Source organism: Clinocottus analis, unplaced genomic scaffold (assembly GCF_023055335.1).
Source record: "Clinocottus analis isolate CAN_PGR_092001 unplaced genomic scaffold, fCliAna1.0.p SCAF_1, whole genome shotgun sequence".
Lineage (NCBI taxonomy): Eukaryota > Metazoa > Chordata > Actinopteri > Perciformes > Cottidae > Clinocottus > Clinocottus analis.
This window is the reverse complement of record NW_027175820.1, coordinates 11,539,480-11,564,946: the sequence shown is the minus strand read 5'-3', so window position 1 is coordinate 11,564,946 and position 25,467 is coordinate 11,539,480. Positions and strand designations below refer to the sequence as shown.

General features: G+C 39.8%; 1 protein-coding gene across 1 annotated transcript in view; it reads right to left on the bottom strand.

Annotated features, from left to right (window-relative positions):
• igdcc3 (immunoglobulin superfamily, DCC subclass, member 3) overlaps nt 1-25,467 on the bottom strand; it is a 51,177-nt gene that overhangs the window by 6,764 nt on the left and 18,946 nt on the right. Inside the window, exons 3-7 of the mRNA XM_068574999.1 lie at nt 12,038-12,182; nt 11,800-11,930; nt 11,449-11,586; nt 9,220-9,378; nt 5,879-6,044 (exon numbers count right to left, since the gene is read on the bottom strand). Coding sequence (XP_068431100.1) covers nt 5,879-6,044; nt 9,220-9,378; nt 11,449-11,586; nt 11,800-11,930; nt 12,038-12,182 — 739 coding nt within the window. The remainder of the gene's footprint in view (nt 1-5,878; nt 6,045-9,219; nt 9,379-11,448; nt 11,587-11,799; nt 11,931-12,037; nt 12,183-25,467) is intronic.

Below are 25,467 nucleotides of genomic sequence, written 5' to 3'. Positions count from 1 at the left end.
ATGATTTTTAAAATTTGTGTTGATAGGTGTTTTCTTTTGGGCTCTGACTTTGTACTATGTGTTTTGGTTTCACTTTGGTGAGCAGATACCGTGGTGCTTTTGGACACTTTCTAAAAATAATTGGGCGAATAAGGAGCAGAGTGTCTCCGTTTGAAGTAGGTGTTACTTTTTCTTCTCTGTTGCGGAAGCTGGAAATGTAAACCACATTTCTTCCTGTACCAGGATATTTATCAGGGAAGACCTCATGGATGCTGAATGTTTAGAATATATATATATTTTTTTTATCACAATTGCATCACAATTATGATTAATTGATGAAAGACAGAGAAGAGAAAGCAATACATTTATGCAGGAAAATTCTTTGGTTCGCCAATACTTTCGATGAAATAAAAGAAAGTGTGACCCTCTGTCTATAGTCAGAGGGTCTATAGAGCTATGTGGTGTCCTTGATAACTATGATCTGACTCAGCATGTAATAGGTCCCACCCACAACAAGGGTCACCCTCCAGACCTAATCATCATCCAAGGTCTAAACATTTCCAAGGTTACTGTGACTGATGTTGCACTTTCTGATCATTTCTGTGTTTTCTTTGAGAGTGCAATCTCCCAGCACACAAATGGCTAAACTGGGGTTGTGACAAGCGTTAAATCACTGAAAACACCCGTGAACTATTTATTCAGAAGTCCTCCTCTCTTGCATCTCAGTCAATGAGCTTGTGGATGGCTTCAATTCTGAAGTTAAAAATGTTATTTATACCGTTGCACTCACTAAGGTGAAGGTTGTCTTGGGTAAGAAAAGATCCCCGTGGAGAAATGCTAAGCTGGTTCGAATAGAGAAAAGAGAGCGTTGGAAAGCTAAGCGCAGGTGGCTTAAACTAGTCTCCAGGTTCACTGTGGTATCTATAAAGAGAGACTTTGCAATTATAATTGGGAACTTAAATATGCTGGCAGTCCTTCTCCTCTGACATCATAACCAAAACAATAACAATACACGCGTCTTGATTGCTACCATCGTCAGGCTAACAAACCCTCCAGTGTCGGTAACCGCTACGCTCCAATACACCTGCATGCAAGCAAGTTGCCTCCTATTTTGCTGACAAAATTCAGAAAATTAGACAAGCAGCAACAACCACAGGCTATGGGTTGTCCCCATCTTTAAATAGCATCAATTCAAATATCATGACACAGTTTCACTCAATTAAGAGGACATTATACAACATCTGAGAACGTCCTCCTGCTGCTTGGATATTGTTTGTGTATGTTTGTGACCTGCTGCTACCTTATGAACCATCCCGACCGCTCAGGTCGTTTGGTTCTGGTCTACTTTCTGTTCCAGGAGTCAGAACTAACTACGAAGAGGCAGCATTCAGCTTTTCTGATCCACATATGTGGAACAAGGCCCCTGAAAGCTGCAGGTCTGCTAAGACCCTCAGCTCCTTTAAATCCAGGTTGAAGACTGTTCTGTTTGCTGTTGCCTTTAATTGATAGGGAAAGAAAATAAGTGTCTGCTGGTAGGGATTTAGGTAAAGGACACACAGAGAGATTTGTTGTTTTTCCACTACTGCATTTTATTTCTTCAATAGCACTGCAACTTTTATTCATGTTGTGATGCTTTTAATGGTTTTATGTGAAGAACTTTGAATCACCTTGTTGTTGAAATGTGCTATACAAATCAACTTGCCCTGCCTTGCCTTAAATACCTTTTCAAATAAATAGTTTGGGCATTCAGTTCATGCAACAGCAGTGCTCGGTTGGCCAAAGACCCATATGTGTAAGGAAAACAGAATCATGGAAAGTCTGAGTGAGAGCGAAGAAGCATTTTGAGAGGTGATTGGACTAAATTTGGGCTTGTCTTGTATTTCATGAGCTCCAAAGCCATCCTGTATTGTCCTGACAGGTTGATACCATCATTTACTCATCAGTTCAAGGTCATTGCACAGACTGATGGATAAGGTCGTGGGCCATGGGAGTGGTTGGCAGTGTGGCTTTGGGTCTGCTCTTCGGTTGTGTTTCCGCTCCGTTGTCTCCGAGCGGCACCCCGTCAAAAGCCAGCGTGGCCAGCAAGAGCAAAAGGGGGAAACAATATGGGGACAAAGACAGAACAGGAGGAAGAAGTGGGGCAGAGGGAGGGGAGGAGCAATGTGCTGTCTGTGGCCTGAGAGGAGGGAAAGGCCAAGGGGTATGACTGATTACAGACGGGGTCAGAGTTCAAGGCCAATGCCCAGGCCTCAGCTCTCTGTAATGGGGAGGAAGGGGGATGTGGGGCACAGAGAGGGGCCGCAAACAAGAAAGGCAGGCTCGGGTGAAAGAAAGAGAAGAAAAAAGAAAGAAAGGAAAAGAAAACCCTTTGAAAGGATTCCGCAACGAAATGTCCAGGTTTGTGTGGTTGCCTGTTCCTTCAGATGTTGGTCATTACTCATAAAATACACCACGGCACACACACACACACACACACGCACACACACACACACACACACACACACACACACACACTTGAAGAGTGTTTTTTTTTTCTATACAACGTAATTGTTCTCTACACAAATGTGAAAAGGTTTTTCATCTAAATTATTGAGAAAAATGAGTGTAAATTACAAAAAAGTCTCATAGGATCTTTCTCTCCTACTCGCCACAAGAAATAATTACATTTGTCGTCATTGTCAGTTACAGTATCATTTTTAAAATAACAAAGCTTTTATTCCGACGTCTATGACACTGATGTGAAATCACAGGTTGGACATGTTGGATGATTAAATGTGTCAACTTTAGAGACTTTAGAGTGAGTCGAGTCGCCTCACTCTAAAGTTAATACATATTTAGCAACAGCTTCAAATAGCCACAAAAACATGCTTTACCTTGTCTGCAATTGTCAATAATGAATGGGGTCGCACTAATGTGTATTTTTGTTTGTTGTTTTATTTTAAGGTTTAGTTTTTGTCCAATCATGTGTGCATGTGTGTTTAGAAAGACCTTTTGACACACACAGCTTCACCCTGAGCGTCAGCGTCTGTTTACAGAAGCAGCATACCGCTCCTCTCTCACGTCAGCGCATCTTATGCGGCATTTCACGACGTGATATCTCCCTTGTGTGTGTTTGTGTGTAACATGTGCGTGCAGACAAGGTGTAAAGTGTGCAACACATTTTGTGAATTCTCACATTTGATTATGCATGTGCACAAAATGAATGATGGCATGCACTGCAGGCCTACTTGTGTACATACAAGGCTCACTTGCTTTTTGATTAATGTGTGTGCATGCGTGTGTGTGAATGAAATGTACAATCGATTCCCCTTCCTTCCCTTGTCCGATTTTATTTGAAGGTCAGCGTCATGAGGGATGCTGAAGGGTAAAACCTCAGCGTATGTATATTTTTACACAAACATACACAGTCTTTCCCATCACAGACACAATTCACACTGTATATAACACTGTTTATACACGCTTTCAGTATTCCCATGCCACATTATTTTCCCACTTTTCAGGACCTCCACTACAACAACACATATGTTTTTTTTCTGTTTGTGATGTGAATTTGCTAGTTTTCACTGTACTTACAATACAGTAAATTACATAAATTTAGGGACTGTTGGTCGGACAAAACACGTCAACTCAAATATAACATAACAATATGAATAAATATGAATCTATTCGTAAAAAAAAGAAAAGATCTACAGATTAATCAATGATAAAATTAATTGTTAGCAATTGATACAAGCGAACACAGTCCAGGGAGCAGTATTTGGCAAAACGAGGATGTGTATATAAATATTTAGTAGGACACATGGCTAGATACTCCTAGAGTAATACTAAATAAGATACTGTGATAATGAATTGTACTGTGATGGTTTCTTACTCACCTCACAGTTTATCTACAGTGTAAAATGAGGAACATCAAGCTGCTTCGTTCTCTAAATGGCTGACTGCATTTCCTGGTGACTAGCTGAGTTTATGAGATAATTAGCTAATGGTAAATCTCCAGCTGAGGCCTGCCTCCTTACCCAATCACAGAGCAGGCTTTGTGATGCATGAGATCCACATTATAGCAGGTCTATAGCATACACTAATGGCAGTAAGTGAAAAAACGATGTGATTCTTTGACTACCCGCTAAATCTTTCGCTCTCTCTCTCATTTGCTCCTCCTGCCGACTCATCATTTCTCTTTTGAACACTCGCTCATATTTCTTATTTTGTTATATGTCCATGTGCGGCCTCATTTATTTCTTTCCTCTCCTCTTCCCTTCTTTGTTAGTCCCTTGCTCCATCCCTCTGAAAAACATGGACTGGTGGAGGCAAGTGGGAGTGGAGCAGTGTGTGTGAACGATGGAGAGGTCTGCTTTCTTCACTCATTGCTACGGAGTATGGATTTTCTTTTGGTGCAAATTCAATATATTCACTTCATATTTCTCTTTCATGAAAAATAACAACATGTACGCATGGTTGGGTGCCACAATCTAACTTTCTTTACTGGTTGGATAGAGTATAGCAATTCACACAGACACACATACACACACACACTCGCGCAAACACACACACTGGACAATTATGATTGATCCTTTTCAAGTAATGCTTTGAAACCATGTGCTGGAAAACTATTAATCATGAAATGTTATCAGAGTCTGTACAACTCAAAAGCAGTTTCTCAGAGCAGAGCGGAAGGTCCAATGTGTATTTACTCCTCTATATTATCTCTGAGATAGGCCTGCACTGACACAAACAGTACTGTAACACAGAAAACAATCACTGTAACATGCAACCTTTACACTGTGCGGTGCTGAGAATGGTAACTAACAGAGCTGGCTGCTGGCTCCTCAGGACATTCCTGGAGACTGCCATGGGAAAGCCTCCAACATCCAGTCAATACGCTGCTCGCATACAAAGGCACAAATAAATTGAGGCTCATGTCTTGGCAGGCGGGAATTCCAGCAGCTGCCACATTAGAAGTGACAGAAACGCGGCGAAATTGAGCATTTGATGATGCCAATGATCAGATTAAGGCAGTCGTTTAATACTGAAATCCATATTTCTTCTGTGAGCTGGATTCAACTTTGTAAGGACACAGAGGTGCGTGGGAGTCAGGGCTAGAAGGGGAATCTGGGCTCTGTTAATCACAGTTTGCATTATGTGATGGCCTCCACGATGGATCATTTTGTAATAATTAAAACAACATTTTTTAGTGTGGCACTATAACAAGAACTTGCTGCCAGGCTACGTTTATTCTTTTTATTTGGGGCATGCACTTATGAATGTTGGTAATACATTTGTCAACACATGTGGGTTTCACACAGGCCATTAAGTGTACATATACACATGTTAATATGTTTTTAAGACAAGATAAATTGGTCCATTAGATGATCTTGCTGATTAAATTAAGAGCCAAAAAGACAAGTGTCTTGTTGGAGGATAAACACCAGCCACCAGACATTTTCACAACCTGGCAACCTGAAAATGACTTTTATTGATCTTATCTATTGCGAAGAATAAATGCAATATGTATCACCAATGAATAAAGACTTATAATGCTTTTATACAAAGTGTGGTTCATTAGAAAGTTGTACCAAAATCCCTGAAAATATGAAATCTTCATAGTGTGTCATGTGTACGTGTAAAATAAGTACATTAACAATACATTGGTGCATCAGATGTAAGCACTGCATTAGTCTAAAGAAAACATGACGCCGAGAAGATTGGACCTCTCGTCAGCTGAACAACACTACAGATTATGGTGTTGTGTTGCTTGAAAAAGCAACACCTCTAAGTGTCAACAAACACTGAAACAACTTCACCGTATGTACATGTAGTGCAGGGCTATTGTTTTGCTTTGTTTTCTTTCTGTACATATGAATGAATTTCCATGAGATTAAAAGGTAAAGTTATTTTTCACCTGTTGTTGTTCCTGAGTTTGACGTGTCCCCAGGGCTCCAGAATCTGCCCGTTCTTCAGCCAGGTGAGCTGGGGCTCGGGCTCGCCCTCAGCCTGGCAGCTGAAGACCGCGTTGGTGCCGACGGGCCGAGCGATGGACTGCGGAGCTTGAACAAACTTTGCTGGGGCTGAAAGAGCAGGGAGACAGTGAGTCAGATAAGATGGCCTCGTTTTCCAACCAAAAGGACAGGTTGCCGGATGAATCAGTGCCAGAGAAACGCACAGTAAGAGTTGAGCAGAATCCAGAGGTGCACAAATTGAAAAAAAGAAAATAGCTGAAAAGTTAAGAAAAGGAGCTTGACAAAAACAGAGAAAGAAAAGCAAGATAGAGCAAAAATGAATGCGAAAGGGAAAATAGAAGATCCCACGAGGTATACAGGCAGCTGTCCTTAATTCAAAATTAGTACTGCTTATAGGTATGGGTATATTATATAAATACTGTTGGAAATCTATAAATCAGGGAAAATTCGCGAAATTAAAAAAGACACCAGATCGATGCTTTTAGGGAAATAAATAAAGAGAGCGAAAGGAGCATAAAGGAAGAGAGGACGATAATCAACTTTGGGACTAATGTGCTTTAAAACAAACACATTTACATGAAAATAAAATGATGTAGTCTCATCCCATGCTACAGGCTTGGTCAATTTGTGGTAATGACTTATTCATATGAAATTATTCTTTCAGCAGAGAAGGTACTTTCTTTAAATCACAGAGTAATTACTCCACTGGAGTTTAATTTCTGGCTTGGTGTTTTTATTTGAGCTGACAGACAGAGAGGTATTGTACCATCTCCTCTGCACTCATTATTGTCCCAGCGGTTATCAGTGAATTAATAACCTGAATTATTTATGCTCATATTAAATAAGAAGAAATGTGGTAATTATAATATCTCAGAGATATCACTAGAGGGTAGAAAGCTGGAACACGAGGCATATCATATTGGGTATTAATAAAAATTAAAAAAAACTCAGCTTTCCTACATTCATTCTGTGCTGATTCTTTAACTCATCATTACCTGGTGAAGCTGAGCAAATGGAGTAAAATGAAGTTACACCTTTAAAACAGATGCTGGTTGGAATAAAACAGCAGTTAATTGTCAAAGAAATGTCAGAAATATACATTTTAAGGACATTATTAATATTTGAAAAAAGGACCAATGATGTCCTTAATCTGCTGGGCACTATAATTGTTTGTAAGGAATATAATCAGGACAATGTAGTGCATTTGTTGGGCACTATTTTCAGCGGCGTATTTGGTGTATTACTGAGTATTTACTGTGTATATTGTTTATTGGACAACAATGAAGGCTGATTGTTGAAGCAGTTGTTACTCACTGTTACTAATATTGATTCATTGATGGTCTTTTAAAGGAATTTATTAACAAGAAAATGATTGAATTAAACCATCCTCCCCCCTTTAATGAAATGGCCACATGTCTAGTGCTTGAAATACCTTTGCTTATTGTTTTTGCAACAACAGTTTAATATTTTCCCCTTATTGTTCTGTCCTCCCTCGTGTTCCCAACCTAAATGACAAAATGGTTTCTGACATTTCTCCAATGGGAGAATGGAAGTTCTCCTAAAGCAAAGGGACCCATAGGCATTTTGAAAGAAGGCTGCTGACAGCGTGTGATGGCCCTTTCATTTATATTTCCCTTATTCCCAGCTTCATTTTCTCTTTCCCTCTCACTGAACGTGTTCTTTGAAGGCTTTCTTAAAGGTGAAGGTCAGAGTGAGCCCGGGAAGATATTGATTTGCACCTGTAAGGGTGTGAGTTAGATTATCAGCACCATCCATCCATCTTGCTCTTGTTTTCCCCTTTGGGCTGTCACATTTGACTCCTCCTACGGTCTTTGTTTTTTAAGCTAATTGATTTGCTGTATTAGTGCATTCGTTTGATGTGTGATGGTTTTATAAGACCTTTGGTCTACAATCATTAAGAGTTGGATTGCCTGACCTCTGTACTCCTTTGCTGAATTAATAGCCACTGGAGTCCTCTCATATGGACATGCAGAAGTTTTTTTTTTCTTCTCACCAGAGCACCTTTTTTTCTTTCCACAAATCAATGACAAAACCCAAAGACGTTGACACATAATTAACATCCATGGCTTTTCTTCTTTGTTCCTGCTAGTAAGGGCTTGTGTCAGACTCGACAGGCAGATAAAATGAAATATCGATCAGGATCAATACTACTATGTGCTGAAGCAAAGTGTGGTATATCTGATCAATATGTGAGTGAGGCAGATGCTGGATGTTTCCGGTGACAACGAATGCACCGGGGGCCACCTACACCTGGCTGCATCCCATTGGTCAAAACCATGCATCTCTCTGACCTCCCATCCAACACTTTACTCGTTACAACAGTCATGTGATGAAGAATGGACAAAGAGGATAATATATCCGAAAAAAATATCAGATTAAAAAACACTTTCAGTGAGCAACTTTGAAGGGCAATACCAGTTGTGCATGGTATATAGCTATATATATTTGATTGTTACATTTCATTGATGATATTGTTTGTATTTTTGTTTTATGGAGATCAAAACCTGTCATTTAAGTTTAAGGGGTAAACAAGCTTTTCATCAATTTAAATGGAAGTGCCTGTCCGTGCGGGAAAACAGAACAACGCTAAAAAAAAGTCAATACAAATACACTCCTCGGCACGCTCTTACAATATGGCAGAATTGGATTTTGAAAAGTTGTAGGAATGAAAGAGAAGTGTCTCTGTGGACGCTGTGCTCAGTGTCTCAAATGGACACCGCCCTATCTCTAAAAAGCAATTTGCCATAAAAGATGTAATCACTTGTGCCTCTGCAAATATATTATATATTGTACATGACTTCTTGTCCGTGTGTATGAGCCAACCAATTGGTACAAACACTTTTAAATAGCATTTATTTTACAGAAACTATACTTCCTGATGTGATGTTGTAGATTGGTTAGTTCTGTACTAGTTTAACTAAAAGTATGGAAGGCAACACCGTGTTAATTGGTATGTTTTATCATTTATTATCATTTATATTTTCATTTACACCTGGCTGCCATAGATTGGTTGGAAGAGCTGTTTGTCCTCACAATGAGGGGATCTCTCTTTCTCCTGTGCTTGTTGTGTTTTTTTAATGTTTGATGGGGAGGTGGGGAAGTTATCATATGGTGCATAGGGTGCCTGCACAAATGGCCACCCACAGAACTCACACGCTTTACCTTATTACCTGACCACAGCTGTATTTGTATGCTTTGCGTTTCCCTCCACAACTCCTACCTACCTTTTGAAAATAGCACATTTCTTTTCTCCAGAACTCACCTTGGACCACTAGTCGTCCCTGAGCAGTCCTTCGAACGCGGGTCCCTGGTTTGTTAGCAGCACAAACATAGATCCCTGAGTGCTGCACACCCACATCTGAGATCATCAGGTTCCCAGTGCCGAGTACCTGGATTCCCTCCACACCAATGGGACGGCCGTCTGCTCGGAGAAAAGAGAGAGAGAGAGAGAGAGAGAGAGAGGAAGAGAAAGAGAGATCAGTTAAGAAGGTTGGGAAAGAATGCATGGAGGGCAGCACAAACAAGGACAAGGTGTGCACATGCACATTATGTATCCATGCAGTGAACTGTGTGATGTCTTATGACAAGGCTGTCAGTACAACGGACACAAGGGTAATGAAGACAAGAAGGTCAGTGAGAATTGTCATGCTGCAATTAGTTGCCTTTACTTGTCAGAGTGGCCTTCCTAAAGATTACATTTATCATCAGTTTTTTCCCTTTAATGTTTTTTATTGTAAGTGCAGCTTCTCTAATGGATGTTCAGTTAATTAACACTTTCACACTTTAGCTCCTTTCTTCATGCTTTTGTCTGACAAAGCGCTGAAGTACTGTTGCTTTTCAACCGTTACACAGGAGACGTTCCAGCAGCCACCGTGGGACCCGAAACTAACTGCAACTTCTGATCTTCTATCTCCTTACACAATCCATAGCTGCCTAGTCTCTGTTTGCGCTGTACTTACATGATAAGCTCACTTTCCTGTGCTTGTTATCTGTAGGCTCTACCCCAACAATGACTCCAGTCTGCTCTGATATATGGGGCGAAGGAGGCATTTTAATCCTATCTATGACTTCCATATGCTGCCTGTAAGCTTGTATGGTTCAGATTTAAAGTTTGAAAACCAAAAACAGGCAGGGAGATGGGCAGCATGATGGACACATGCAGAGCCAGCGATACAAACCATATGACCACTAGTCACCAGTGTTTTCTTCGGTGTATTTTTTATAGCTTTAATGCATATAAAGTAGGTTACGAATTCAAACTATCTTTCTTTAAACAACTTGTACTGGTGCACGTGTCAAAAATGATAAAAGCATAGCAATATAAAACAACAATATAAAGGGATTAGCAATGAAAGACACAATTAAACCCAACAAATGAACAACAAAGATATTATATTATTGCTATATAGCTATAGAATATGAAGAGGAGAATATTATGAATTAATTATGACAAATTATTGAGATTTAATCAATTACTCCAATTGGTTTTGCTCTGTGCCTGTCATTGTGATACGTTGTATTGCTTTTCTGCATTTTTCCATTATCATTAACTAACTTCTCAGTCTAGTGAGCTTTTGTCTTGGCAAAAGCAGTGTTGCCTTTTTCTACTATATTTTGTTCTTAGCCCATCTTGCCCCTCCCCCTCCTTCCCTAATCAGTTTTTCTCCATCAGGCACTAATTAACTTAGTGTCAGAAAAGAAAGAGCACAGCAGCTAGCCGGCTGTGGTACTGTTGAATGAATAGCAGTAAACAAACTCTGGCATTAAGGAATGACTGATGTGAAGCTATCAGATTAATTATGCATTTTAGCCTCCCTGCTGTAATCTAATACACACAAATCCCATTGTGTTAGCATTTCATTCTAGCGACATTGTGTAAGGCAATACCCTCAATCAGATTATGCCCAAGTGCTTGGGAGGGACAGCAATTTACATTTGGAACAGCAAATCGGATCGTATAATAGGTAAAGAAAACAAATAACAGATTGGAAAAAAATAATACAAATAAACAAGCATGGCGGGAAGGGGAAAACTAATCGTATCTGTTTCACCACCTCATAGCAATTACTCAGAGGCTCGCCGATGCTTTGATGCAGATTGAACTTCATGAGGAGATGAAGCATGCATTTATCAACACAGTCGAACACCATGTTTAGCCTCAAGGCCCAATGATGAATCCCACTGCCTCATGTATATATAAAATATGCTCCAGAGTATCAAATGTATTCTGTGCACATATGTACATTACACAATGCAGGACAGATCAAAGCTGTGCTGCAAAGAACATACAAACACACAAGGACAAAGAGCACGGATCACCCACACAAAACACTCAGATTTTACATGCATTGGTGCACACAGCGACTGTACTTTGGCTTAGTGACAATTAATTCCTCAAAATCCAAAAGCATATGCGAATAACAAAAAATTCCAAATCTAAAAATGCACTTTCTGGGGCCTTTTCTTTGACATGAACAGGAAATGTTCTCACCTAGTCTGCTCCAAGACACAATGGGCCGAGGGTATCCGGTAGCAACACACTCCAAGATGGCGGTTTGGTGAACAGTGAGGGTGAGGTTTTCTGGACCGACAACGATCATAGGCTCTTTGTAAACAGATGACTGCGAGACTGGAAGAAAAAAGCAGGGCAGAGGGGAGAATTAGATGGGAACGACATGATGGATGGCATCCTTTAATTGGATTTCTCCAGAGTGCATTAGCTCAATATGCTGCTATCTCTTCAATCAGGCAGAGGAACAATAGGTTCAGAAAATCTTGGAAATATGCTGGGTAGATAGCCTGCTCATGGTGTGTTAAGATAAAATAGATTAAATATAACAACCTGAAACAGTGAGGATCGCTTCAGTGCTGTGTTTCACTCCTGCGCTGTTATGAGCCACACAGCAAAACTTTCCACTGTCCTCCTCACGCACTCCTGTGATCTGTAGAACACCTGTAGGCAGAAGAGTGTACCTGCGAGAGAGAAACAAAGACAGATGATAGGAGTCAAATACAATGAGACCTGGTGAAAGTGCTGTCATCTCTAATAATTGCCATTCTGCAATTTGGTTTGGTCCAACCTCTCGTCCTGGGTGTCCACTGGGCGGCTGTCTTTTTCCCAGCTGATGACAGGCTCTGGCAGACCATGGATCTGGCACTGGAATCTAGCAACACCGGCCTCCTCAGCATGCACCGCCTCTGGTTGGACATGGAAGTCTGCCATAGCTGTAGAGGGAGGGATGGAGAGGGGGATATCAGGTCATATCGTCACAACACAGCTACAGAACATCAAGCCTGGCTACTTAACAGGAAATAACTATTCATGTAAGATCCATATATTTTCATTATATTACATTTCATTTAGCGGACACTTCTATCCATAGCGACTTACAATGAGTGCATTTAACCGTGAGTACAAATTCAGAACAACAAGAGTCAGAAAAGTACAATTTCTTCAATAAAGTCCGACTACAATGGGCTATCAGTAAATGCCATTGAAGTTAAGACTAGGCTCTTTAAAATCACAAAAAATAAATGGCCTATCTATCACTTCATCAACTGAGAATACAGAATTACTCTGGCACAGTCATGTTGTTATTTACCATCTACTCATTATGCCTGGAAGGGTAAAAATACAATAGCCTCTTTCATTATGCATTCGTTGGCACTTTTATTTTTTTTAACTCAAAATTAGAAATGGTGATTCTTATCGTATGAATACTAACTTGTTGAAAAAGACTAAGATCAATGTAGAAATGCTGTATTTAGGACACAAGCATCATCTTGTTCAGTGCTGGAAATAAAGTACACACTGCTCTCTCTACTCATCACAGTACCAGACAGATAAATACAGGGCGATAAAGATGAGAGGGAACTATACTACCAGCTGAAAAGTTCAAATCTCTACTTCTCCGGCGAAAAATCATTTCGAAACAACTAAAGACATCGAAGTTGTTCAATTACTGGTCCCTGGTGTAGTAATCTGCTGAGATTTGAGAGCCGTGACAATGTAAGACTGTTTATTTTATATTCAAGAGAGTTACTTGGTGACGGAAGGCAACTGGACGCGATGTAGAGTGTATTTATTATAAAGAAAATGATATAGCTCCTTCCACTTGGATTATTTATATCAATGCTCTTTTGACCCAAATGATGTCCAAAGTCCTACATTTCGTAGAAAACTTTCTGAAAACCTTCCGTATGAATTTCATCATGAAGTAACACAGTCAGGAGTTGCAGGAGCATGTCTGTCCTTTCATGCTGGAGTGCACACATACAAAACTGTATCTGAGTCATCTGTTACAAGTACAGACTATGGATGCAATTGTGAATTTCCTGCTATATCTTGACATTTAGTATGTACACCAGGCATGCTTTTAGAAAGCAACATATAGCAAAACCAGTATTAATAACCCTACAGAGAGCCTCACTCAGCTGCACTCACACATCTACTGCCGGTGCCAGCGGAACAAAAGCTGCATCGAAGGTGGAGCCAGCGACAAACTCAATTAGAAAGAGGCCCTCTTCTTCCACAGTTCTCCCACCTTCTTCAACACAAGTATACTCATTTAAATGTCAGCCATAATTAACTTGGACACAGGAGGACTTATCTGAACACTGTTAGCATAACAAGAGGGACGGACCCCTTATTATTTCATAACCTCCTGCTCTTCCCAACCTGTAGCCTGCATAAATTAATTACTGACAGGACGAGCAGGAAGTAAGTGGCAACTACTCAGGAGGCTTATTTGTGACAGAAACATGCTTGTTTTTTTTTTCTGCTTGTCTTTCCACACATTTCTTTGTTCCTGTTTATGTCCCTTTGTCTTAAAACAGATACTGGAGATCTTTTTACAGGATTATCTACTGTTTCTACATTTAATCTTTTCTAGCACGCCATTATTATTTGGAAACGGTTGATAGTACAGTTTAAAAGGTCTGAGTTAAAATATAACTAAACAGCAAACATTCTTGTCAATGGGCAAGAGACTGACAAAGGGGTACTTCATATGTGGCGGTACTTTGAACCGACGTGGACACCAGTGGTCCAGATTATTCCATTTCAGAGCTTAATGACAATCGTGACATTCTCCAACACGACTTGACCTCAGTTCTCTGAATGAATGTATGGAGCTATGATGAAAATTTAAACATGCTAATTTAGTATTCTCCCAGTAGTGACAGCTCACTCTTCCTACTCTGTGAGAAGAGATCACACGTTCACTGTTTCTATTGTTTTGTCTCAAGATAAATCTGACTCCGACTCAACCTTACAGATTTCTTGGAATTATATTTTTTCTTTGTCTCTCTCCTATGAGGCCACACTTAAACATTTATATATCTTACTGGGATAATCAGAGGCCCAAGTGCATTTTTTTCCACTTGGGACACACAAGTTTCTTGCTATAAAACATTTTTGGAGCATAAATGGCTTAAATGTCTCAGAGAACATCAGCATTATATTACCACCAAACCACGGATACAGCTCTTTGAATGTCTTTTAAATAACAACTGTATTATACTTGTAATATTATTGTATATTTTTATAATTCACTTCACTGGTAATCAACAATACTTTCGGTCTGCCCGGGGCAGAGACTGGCAGAGTGCAGCACCAAATTAAAGCCTTAAAAGCTGTCACTGCGACAGATTATGAGTGTGAAACAGGTAAGAATCCCTCAGAACTTAATACATACAAAAAGCAGCTCAGTGACTGATGTGATCAAAAGGCACTTTTTGGCTTGGGATACAATCTCAAATTAAGACACAAACATGCAGGGACACTGCTGTGTGAGATGTCCATGTGTACTGGGAACACTGGGGACATGAAGAGGGAAACAAAATTGCATTTGAATGGAGAGGAACAAAAGAGTTTAATAGGAGGACCAGAGCCTATTGGAGCTTTTTTGTCCATCTTTGCCAAGTAGTCATGGTGTCCGCTGATCTGGCGGTTCTGTGTGTCGGCCTATACTCAATCCCCATAACGGGCCTCACCCTTGGCCCTCATGCATAAAACATGGTTTCTCTAAGAGGCCCACACCCCTGCGACCATCCACACACTCGTAGGATCAGACACAATCGGAGAAGTCACAATAGGGTTAGATACGCAGATAAACACGTACAGAAGCAGAGAAACATGTTAACCGTCTGTGGTGGATGTAAAGGAAAACAGCCGTTCATAATCTGCATTGTGCATTTGCCATTTATTGTGTGAGAGGGTGCAGAGTCAATTTAAAGTGATGTAGCTCAGCTGCAGCACATGCATATGAACAAATGCAAAGAGCTGCTTCAAAATAAACATGCAACCAATCCCCTCGATGCTGCAGGAAACGACAGACACACATGTGGCACTCTCACTTACCCCAACACCAGCCCTAACAGATATGTTCCTCTATTGTTTTTCACTTCTCACTTACCCCAACACCAGCCCTAACAGATATGTTCCTCTATTGTTTTTCACTCTTCCTTTGCTAAGTGTTGACAGACACTCACATGATTAAAGACTGTCCACTACCAGCATGACGCTGTTGGCTTAAATGAAGCAGGTCTAATTACTGCAATGAGGCAGAGAATGGCAGGGATGCTTACTAAAATGAAATCCATACACATGTGCACAGGGAGGACATTGCTCCTTTAACATATGTCTGACGGTTCCTCTGTGACAACCATAGAAGAAGAATGAGTGAGGGAGTAATATGAGGGAAGGTCACAAACAGGAAATGTGAAGCGGGATGAATTAAAAGGGGAGCTGTGCTGTAAATCAGGTCTTGTCAAAACTCTGGTCATCTAATGATAGCCGACAAGTGAGTGGCACTGCCTGAATGTTTTTTTTTCACAATTTCGGACTAAATAGTTCCATAAGGTGTCATAAACTGGCAGAAATAAACAGGAACAATTGTTTTAAAAGTCAAAATATTCACCATGACAAAAGGATGCACTCCAAGTGCTAATCTGCTGGTACCGATTATTGTGTACGAGGGCCAATGACGAGCTAAAGGGACCGTCATTTTCCCATCCTTAAATTCCACATTACTGGTCGTGTCCAATTAATGTATCAAGTAAAAAATAAGATCCTGTCAGACTGCATTCAGAAGTTGCTCAGAATGGAGGCAGAAAGAACTAAGAAGAATTTGCATGTTTACAAAACAAAGATTAAAACAAATGCAAAACAAAAAATGTGTGTAACAATGAGAGGAGTTAAGTTGTGGAATTGTTTTTAAAAGGAAATACAAACACTTGATACAACAAAAATAAGATAATTGACACATTTAAAAAATGGGATATGAGCACTTGTGTGTATAGAATATTTTATTTAGAAGTATAATTAACTTACCTTTATTTTATTTAATATCTTTCTTTAATTTTTAGTTGATAAATTTAATGAGAATTGTCCAAAATAAATTAAGTGAAAAGGTAGTTAAGTTAATAAGTTAGGACTCTCGCTTATATTTTTCGGTATACTTTGCTTTAGTTTTTCACTATTTCAAAAATAATTACTTATTATTTTGTGTGTGCATTCATTTAAAAAATGGCCGCGATAAACTAAACTAATAATAATACAACAAGTATTTAAAACTGCGTTTTCCACCTCAAATATATTTAACGATCAAGTGGTGATGACTTGAATGACCCCTATGGATGCTTTATTTTTTTGCCTAATAGCCCCAAAGTAATGATCCATTTTTCTATTGCTCAGTTAAACACACACGCATGCGCTCTCTCTCTCTCTCTCTCTCTCTCTCTCTCTGTCTCTCTCTCTCTCTCTCTCTCTCTCTCTCTCTCTCTCACACACACACACACACACACACACACACACACACACACACACACACACACAGACACACACAGACACACACGCTCACAAATAGGCAACATACAATAATTAGCAAGGTGATTAAAAGCCCAAACTGCTGTTTTCCGTAACGACTCCTGCTGCATTGACCACATCTGATGAGACATTTTCATTACAGACACGTGGTCACATGTGAAGATTGTTTCCTGTTCTGTGGATGATTCATTGACACGACAGAGGTAATGATGCTCGGGACATGCATCCTCCAGCACCATTCAAACCTGCGGCTATGGCGTAAAGCTTCAGTGATGTTATAATGTCAGCTCCCTCACATCTCTCCTTGCCTCCGGGCCACCTATTCTACCGTGCATTTCAACCGCTTGCTCGGCTCTTCATCGCACCCCTCGCCCCACCCCCATGAGCCCTCTCAGGCCTGTGACATCATTAAGCACATGTTGTTCAAGCAGTGGTGATGACTGCCGTACCGACCCCACCCCCACTTCGGTAAACCAGTAAAACAGAGATGAGGACCATAAATAATGGAGATGGTGTACAGTGCTATTTCAGCGTGGAGAACCCACACTTCAACAGCCTTTAAATAGGCATCCCTGAAATAGCAGGTCCCTGTGCTGGGACCCTAAAGATGGCATTTTAATGCAAATGTGATACTTTATTGGCTCCCTGCCCCAATATCACCCTCCACCCTCCTTTCCACCCCCATGCCTGGGCACTCGTGTGATCAATCTGCTTGTTCGTGGGGCGTGACGCTTATCACCTACGAAAAGAAGGGCTGCACGTGCATGGGTTGTACTCTGTCTTCCTTTGACACACATTCATTCCCCTTCTTGTAATGCTTTGGCACATCAACACCTTCCCGTGTCAGTACCTGCATGAGCCAAAGCATCAGTTAAGCTGCATATCTGCCAAATTCAGCTGGAAGATGCAAGGATGTACATGAGTACCATACATACAAATAGCATTAAAGCATGCTTGTAACCTCCTGCTGTAATATATATATATATATATATATATATATATATATATATATATATATATATATATATATATATATATATATGCTATTTTGTCTAGCAGTTCAGCTGTTGTACCTTATGTTTTCTGCTACTTCTGGCATTGAATCTGTCTTTATTTAACAGGCACATGTTGTGGTCCAGAGCAAACTTTGCCTTTGCACATATGGATTGTCTCGCCTCAAGTTTAAAGGTGCTAGTCAGATGATCATCAAAGCTATCACAACATCCTGATGAGGGCCAGGGATCTGGATACCAAGATGTATTGCCAACCATCCAATAGCTGTTGAGATACTTCAGTGAAACAATTTAAATGTCTATTTCATGGTGGTGTCAATAGTAAGTAATTACGATCCATCTTCTGGAGAGCATAAATGTCTGTACAAAAATAGAAGATGAAAACACACAATAGTTTCAGTTCATTATGGATCAGAGTGGTGGAACGAATGACCAAGTGACCAACAGACATAATTGCGCTCCCCACTGTCACAGCACCAGAGTGACTAAGGACTACTTGCATGATCACCGATATGGTTTTAAATATATCAATATTGCATGGTGTGCCCTTGGTCCAAATGTAGAGAAATGATGTTGATAGAATCTGACAGCAGAGTATGAATTAAAGTCATACAATGCAATCAAATGCATATTATAACACACAGGTCAGCTAAATGTCAACTAAAGAACATATGTATCTTGTCCACTTCAAACACTAACCTAGTTTTTCTTTTCCTTATTTCCTCTTATTTGATTTCCTAAACTCACAGCAGAACATGACTCCAGACAGACTCCCTTACTTTCCCTTCTCACATTACATTATCATTTTGCCTTTTTAATTGAATTGTCAATTCTGCTTGTTTTGCATGCTTGTTTGCATGAGGCTTTCCTGTGGAGTGATTTTCCATAGTCAACTGCTTTGATCAATACTGTGGAGCTTGCGTGCAATACGTTAAATAGAGTAAGATTGATAGCTGTTTTTAAAGGCTTCCTGGAGAAGGTAAAGCGTGCATCATTAATAACAGTTAACAGTCACAGTTATAGTTAATGTTTGTTCTCTGTTTAACCAAGGAAGTTAATGAGAGGCAATGATCTGTGAAAAATAAAAATAGAAACCCCTGTTCATTGTAATGCATCCAACAGAAAGGTGCTGTAATTAATACTATCTTTGTAAAGATGAGAAGTCCTAAAGGTGCTCAAAATCATGAATGTTTAATCATCTACAGTTCTATGATAGTTGAGGGAAGTTAGGTCAATCTGCCGATGATGACGTGCAATGCAGTCGAAAGCTGTCGAGTAAGTTGAAACTGTTTTCCCAACTACATATGTAAAATTGAATGAAAGAGGCAAATATTTGGTGTTGTAATCATTAGGTTGTACTGAATAGAAGCTAAATGAATGAGTCAATTCAATATTCAAGAATTAATTAATCATTCAGCAACTGTTTTGATAATCAATTAATCACCTGATATGTTCGAGAACTAATGGCAGTTATTTCTTAATCTCAATCAGTCTTCTAAGATATTGAACCAAATTTCTTTGGGTTTTGAACTGACAAAAAAGCTTTTAAATATGTTAAATTGGACTTTTAAGAAATTGTGACGAGTGCAAGATTAATCGATAATGAATATAATGAAGAAATGCAGCCCTATTCAGGATTGTTCCACATTAAGAGGGTTTTCAAAGATTTAGTTCACAAAGTTAGCTTCCACTTGCTCTGCATAAGCTAATACTAGCAATGTAATTAAGGTAAGAAGATAACAGCTTTTGTTGCCAAACAAAGCGTATGATGGGAAAGCACATTTCTCACTGTCTCGTTGTCCCCCAGTCCCTCCTAACCTTTCTACTACAGGGACAAAGCCTGGACCTCCCCCTGTTGCCCTGATCTGTGCCTGAGCCTCCATCACACCCCGTACTCCTACGCCACCTCAAGCCCCCTCTACCCGCCTCCACCCTCCTCAACCCCATCGTCCCTCTGCTCCTCCCACCTCAGCCCCTGCACTCCAGCCCCAAATCACCACACTAAGCCTCCTACAGTCACTTCAGCATGCAGGCCCTAATTAAAGAGACCCATTAAAGCACAACAGATGCTGAAAATTAAGGGATTATTTAAATAATTCCCAGTTGCGGCTTCGGCGGTAAGATAAGAAACAAGTGAGAAGGTGAGAGAGCTGGGACATTAGAAAAAAAGAGGGTTAAAATAACAGACCAACAGTTTGAATTGAAACTGCCAGTGATTCTCCTTTTTGGTGTTAACCTTTTTAATTAAAAAAAAAATAATTGATAAGCATCTGTTCATGTAGACAGAGATTCACAAGCAACAAAGAAGGGATTTGAAGTGTGGGAACAAGAAGAGCAGTCCTTTTGGTCTAACTGGGCATAAAACTTCAAACTCATTAAACAACTTCAAACATTAACTCATGATAGTCATGAGGGGAATCAAAGGGGAATCTGTTCTACTTCCTTAAGACTTCATTACTCTGATGGCGCATTTTCCACTGTCTGTCACAATCTTCCTTTCTCACATGCAGGTGGGGCCAGGCGGTCCAGTCTCATCACCATAGCGTCTCACGGGGAGCACTATGGCCGCACTGTAAGCGCCGTTAGCTGTGAGCTGTCACACATTGACAGCCGGTGAGAGGCCATCCAAATGTTCACAATCTCAGATCTTGCACCTTTCAGAAAAAACGCTCCTAAAAACAACGACGTTTTTCATTTCTGTTTCCTGCTTTAGTAGAGCAAAGAGATAAAGGGGGTATGAGGACAGAGAGCTAAGTAAATGATCGCACTCTCCCATTAATGCTTCAGGAAGTCTTTACTGGAATAAACTCAATCTCTTCTTAACTTGTCCTCTCTTTAGTCTGTCACTCTGTCAAATTACCACCTCCTTGAGGACATTGCATGTATGATTGCTCCAGGAGCTGAAGTCCTATCAGCTAGACAAAAATGTTGTCTTGAAAAGGGTTTAAAAAGCTTCATAATGATGCTGGAGTTCTGTTCTGGCCTGTTAAATCTGAATTCGGTCTTCTTGTAATGAATTTTGCTTGTACACTGCGTGGCTCATGAACTCATCTAGAACACGTCATTTCAGAAAGAGTACTAAAAGAAAAGCTCTATAGGAAAATACAACAGGAACTGAAAGCTAAGTATACCAGAAGCCAATCTGTAAGTGGGCTCTCTATTTAGATGCTGATTTCCGAACTTTTCTCTCCTCTTCAACTTGATTTGTATTGGAAAATAACTCTTTTCAGTTCATGACATTATTTTCTCTTGGGCATTTCAGGGAGCATTAAGAGTCTGTGCTCAAAATCAATCAACACATTCAACTAGTTTACTAGCACATGCACTTTCAGACACACTCCCTCACACATACTATTCTTAGAACAACAACCTAACCACGACAAGACAGCGCACATGTTTTTTTTGTCAATTTTGAAATCAGGCTTTCACAAAAAACATTTCTCTCCATGTGTATATTACAAAGACTAATGCTTCTTTAAAAATATATTCTGTCACTCCTTTTCGCTCCTGATTGTTGCAGGAATAAGGCTGTGCCTTCAAAGTGCCATTTTCTACTTGCCCAGAGGCCACATATCTAATTAATATCGCCAATACGTCAGCATGCAATTGCTTGCTTTATAATTCAAATGAGATGCCTCTCCCATCATCCTACCAGTATTATGTGAGCTCATATCCATATGAATTATGTGCTGTCTTTTCTTTGCTTCATTTACTGTATGCCTTCTGCACAAAAGCAAAACCCTGCAACTGCTTCATCCCTGTCTTGTCTTGTCTTGTCTTGTCGCTTCTCGGTGTTGGAGAGTTTGATATATTTAAAAACGTTTGAGAGACATCTGGGGTAAGGTTACATTTATATTCAAATGGAAATGCCATTTAATTCTTCTTTGCCTCGTCTCCGCCTCTTGTTTTGTGAAGCAAGGAATAAGTGAGGCCCGCAGACAGCAGTGGCTCTGAATAACAACCTGGACGGACATTTGGCATCACAATTCTCCGCAGTCCAACACTCATTACTTCCCCCTCATTAGAGGACAACTGTTGGATAGTGAGACCAGTCTGAGGAGGCCAAGATGAATCTCTCCAGAAAAGTCTTCCTTTGTGCTGTTCCCTGATCATATATTTCTGTTGGAAAGAACGTAAATCTAGAGAAACTTCTAAGATGAATTTACCACGATGTGTGAGTGTGTTGCTCCCCGAGAGTGTAGCCTACAGTATTAACTATGCATCTGACAGTGATTTTGTGGGGGCCTGAACCAGGGGTAGATGGATGACCCCACATCTGGCACTCCCACGGGACATCTGAAAGACGCAGGGCGGGACCGGCCCATGCGCTCCACTGCATCTCACAGCACCCTGAAAACTGGGCTCCCCAAATTGAAACGGCTTTGTAAATCTCACCCCCTACCCCCACACACAGCTCAAGAGAAGGCTCTGGCAGTTGTAAGACCACAGTGCCTCAGCTGTGTGGTCCCCATTGGGCATTTCTCTGGGTCTCAGTGCCCCTGTTGGTTTCCAAAAATGCAATCCTGTCACAATTCACACAAACAAATCCATCAACAACTGCATGTTAAAAATCTCCAGTTGTCCATTGAATATAAATCTTCTGTCTGATCAATATGGCCCAATTTCATTTTTTCAAAGTCACTGCAAGTGTTCACACAAGACGTCCTCATCTACTCTCAATGTTTGTACATGTTTTGGGATATTCAGGTAAAGTCATGCTATATCACCCAAGAAGAAGAGGATAAAATATACACATTATATTGGATTCTGGTCTGAACTGACAGCAAGAACAGTCAGGTTTCTTTAAAATGCCAACAAAGTAAATGCTATAACGAGATGACAATGGCTGTATTTATTAAGAACAATCATTAGCTTAGGTTACTCGTCGGGCTACATATGTTGAATCTCAGATAGTCTTGGTTAAACCAGACACAGGAACAGCTTCTTCCCACTGGCCATCAGTCTGATGAACAATTGAACAATTAATTAGACACCTCCACCTGCACTACCTGCACTTTCTGGACCACTGTTCTTTGACTATTTCTCACCAACTACCTGCCCCCTCCACCCACAATGCTACATATTGTTAACTTATCAGTTACGGCTGGGGCTGTCCCTACTAGCTTTAAAACTGGTGTGTTAAACCTCAACTTAAGAAACCTCACTGGGATCCAGGATCTCAGTTGTGTCTCGCCAACTTTTGGTTTACAGTGATTTTTGTATCCTTTTTGTAATCTTCCAGAGCATGTCACTCACACATCTGAAATTGCACTAAACAAAGTGGGAAATTATCTTCTGCTTTTTATTGATTAAAATGCCACCTACGTGCTTTTATTACTGGATCTCAATGAGACCTTTGATACCATAGATCACTCTATGCTCCTAGACCACAGGAAAATCAATTTGGTGTTTCTATGATTTGCACTGCTTTGCTGATGATACTATATTTGCCTGATAACAACCACGCAGCTAAAATTAGTTTTTTTTTCCTGTCCAGTGCTGTTGCAGAGACCCATATTTACATCTATGCTTCATCCAGAATTGATTATTATAATGTTTTGTTTTCAGGTTCTAGTTCAAGGCCAAACAGCATAGCAAAAGCCTGAGCCACATGGCACTAATTGTCCCTTCGCTCGGCTGTGCCCCCGCTGCTACTCCGACAAGCTGTCAGAGCTACCATAGAGCCTAAACTGTCACTAAAGCCAGGTTCAAACTATGCACAACTTTCAAAGTTATCAGAATGCTGTGCTGTTCATACGACAACCTGCCATTTTGTAATCGTTACTCTTCACATCAGCAGGTCACATGCAAGAGCTCCGAACAGGAGGAATCAGCAATTTGTATATCTGGTCCCCAAATTATGTCTCGACAAAGATAAATCAGTGACAAAGGAAATAATGAGGAATTGCCATGCGAGATGCGATATTTCATTCCAAAATGGATGTCCACCAGAAACAAATGCTCCAAATTGTTTGTGGGCTTGGGTCCAAGCATCCGCAGAACTTTCTTTGTAGTCAAGCTTGTATATATTGTTGTAGTCTCACTTGTTCACAAAATTACCTGTTTTCATTCGTCTTTACTATTTATTTCATTTGTCTATACTCTAGGAGGTGCAACATCTACTTTGGTCCATGTTGTGACTGCAAAACATACTTTGCTTCCTTCAACGTCTGCGCCTACAACGATTCAAATCTGATGTGGGGATTATTTCCAGAAGCTCCAAAAACTGTCTGGGAGCTGAAAAGTTAAGGCTAAAGTTGTGTTGTGTAAAATAGGCATTACTGCACTTCCTGTCTAAATACAAGAGCGATGTCAGAGAGAGGCAGAGAGAAGGGTCAGCAAGCTGCGCTTGCAGGATATAGCAAGGATATTAAACTGATTCAGCGGTGAAAAGAAGTTAAATTAAAAAAGATAGAAGCTAAAGGCCAAATTTACAGATCACAGTGTAAAAGTGAACGATCACATCATCTGTCAATTAAGAAAGGCACTGCTCCTGTAAAGCCAGGTAGCTCTTTATTCACTGTTCAAATCATTGAAAAGCAAAAGTAGCACGTTTATGTATTCAATATACCTTCATTGGCTGGCGTAGCATGGATTTAGGACGTTAGTGATGTTCAAATTTATTCTGCTAATGTTAGCTCTTTTACGTATAAATGTAACTTTAGAAAGATATATATATATATATATATATATATATATATATATATATATATATATATATATGACTTTTCTGGTCCTACAACCACTCAAAGCACTTTAAAACCACATGTCATTCACCCATTGACACCTATTCATAAACTACCATTCACACCCATCTCACATTCACACCCATTCATACATAATTTGGGAGCACATCGACTGAAGGTTGGCCCGATCTAACACTAAACCAAGGTAATGAATATCACTATTACACAAAGTTTATTCATGACCATGAAAAATCTAAAACCAATTTGCGAAGGATTTATGGAGAAGAGACAGACAGTTATCCAACCCTGGTCAGAGCTAATCGATGCTACGCTTTGATTGGCTGATCTGTGTTTGAGGGCGGGACTTATAATATAATATAATAATTATAATATAATATATATATATATATATATATATATATATATATATATATATATATATATATATATATATATATATATATATATATATATATATGTTTTGCTGTGTATATATATTGCTGTGTTTGAACTGCACACTTCTCTGCTTATCCACATTAAGCAATTCTTACCTTATTTTATATAATATTCTATTAACTTCTTGCTTTACTTTCCAACTAACACACAATTTTGAATAAGAGTGGACAGGTAATTGTGGGATGAAAAATTTAAAAAAATCTAATAATTTAATAATAATAATCTTTAACATAGGACACACAATTAGAAGTAATATCCTGACCATCTGCCATATAACCCTTACCACAGATAATTAATCTGTGAGTGGAAGATGGGAATGTGTAGAAATAGACAACACATATGTAACATGCTATAGAGGGGAAAGACATAAACCAGCATGGTTCACACAGGTGATTCATTTAAAACTTCAAGTTGAGTGTTTGTGTGTGCAGGGTGCTGACGATACCAGGCTCAGTCATTTCTAAGAAGTGAACCTTTGTTACTTGGATACCAATCCTGGGACACACTGTCACCTTTACGCTCAGCTT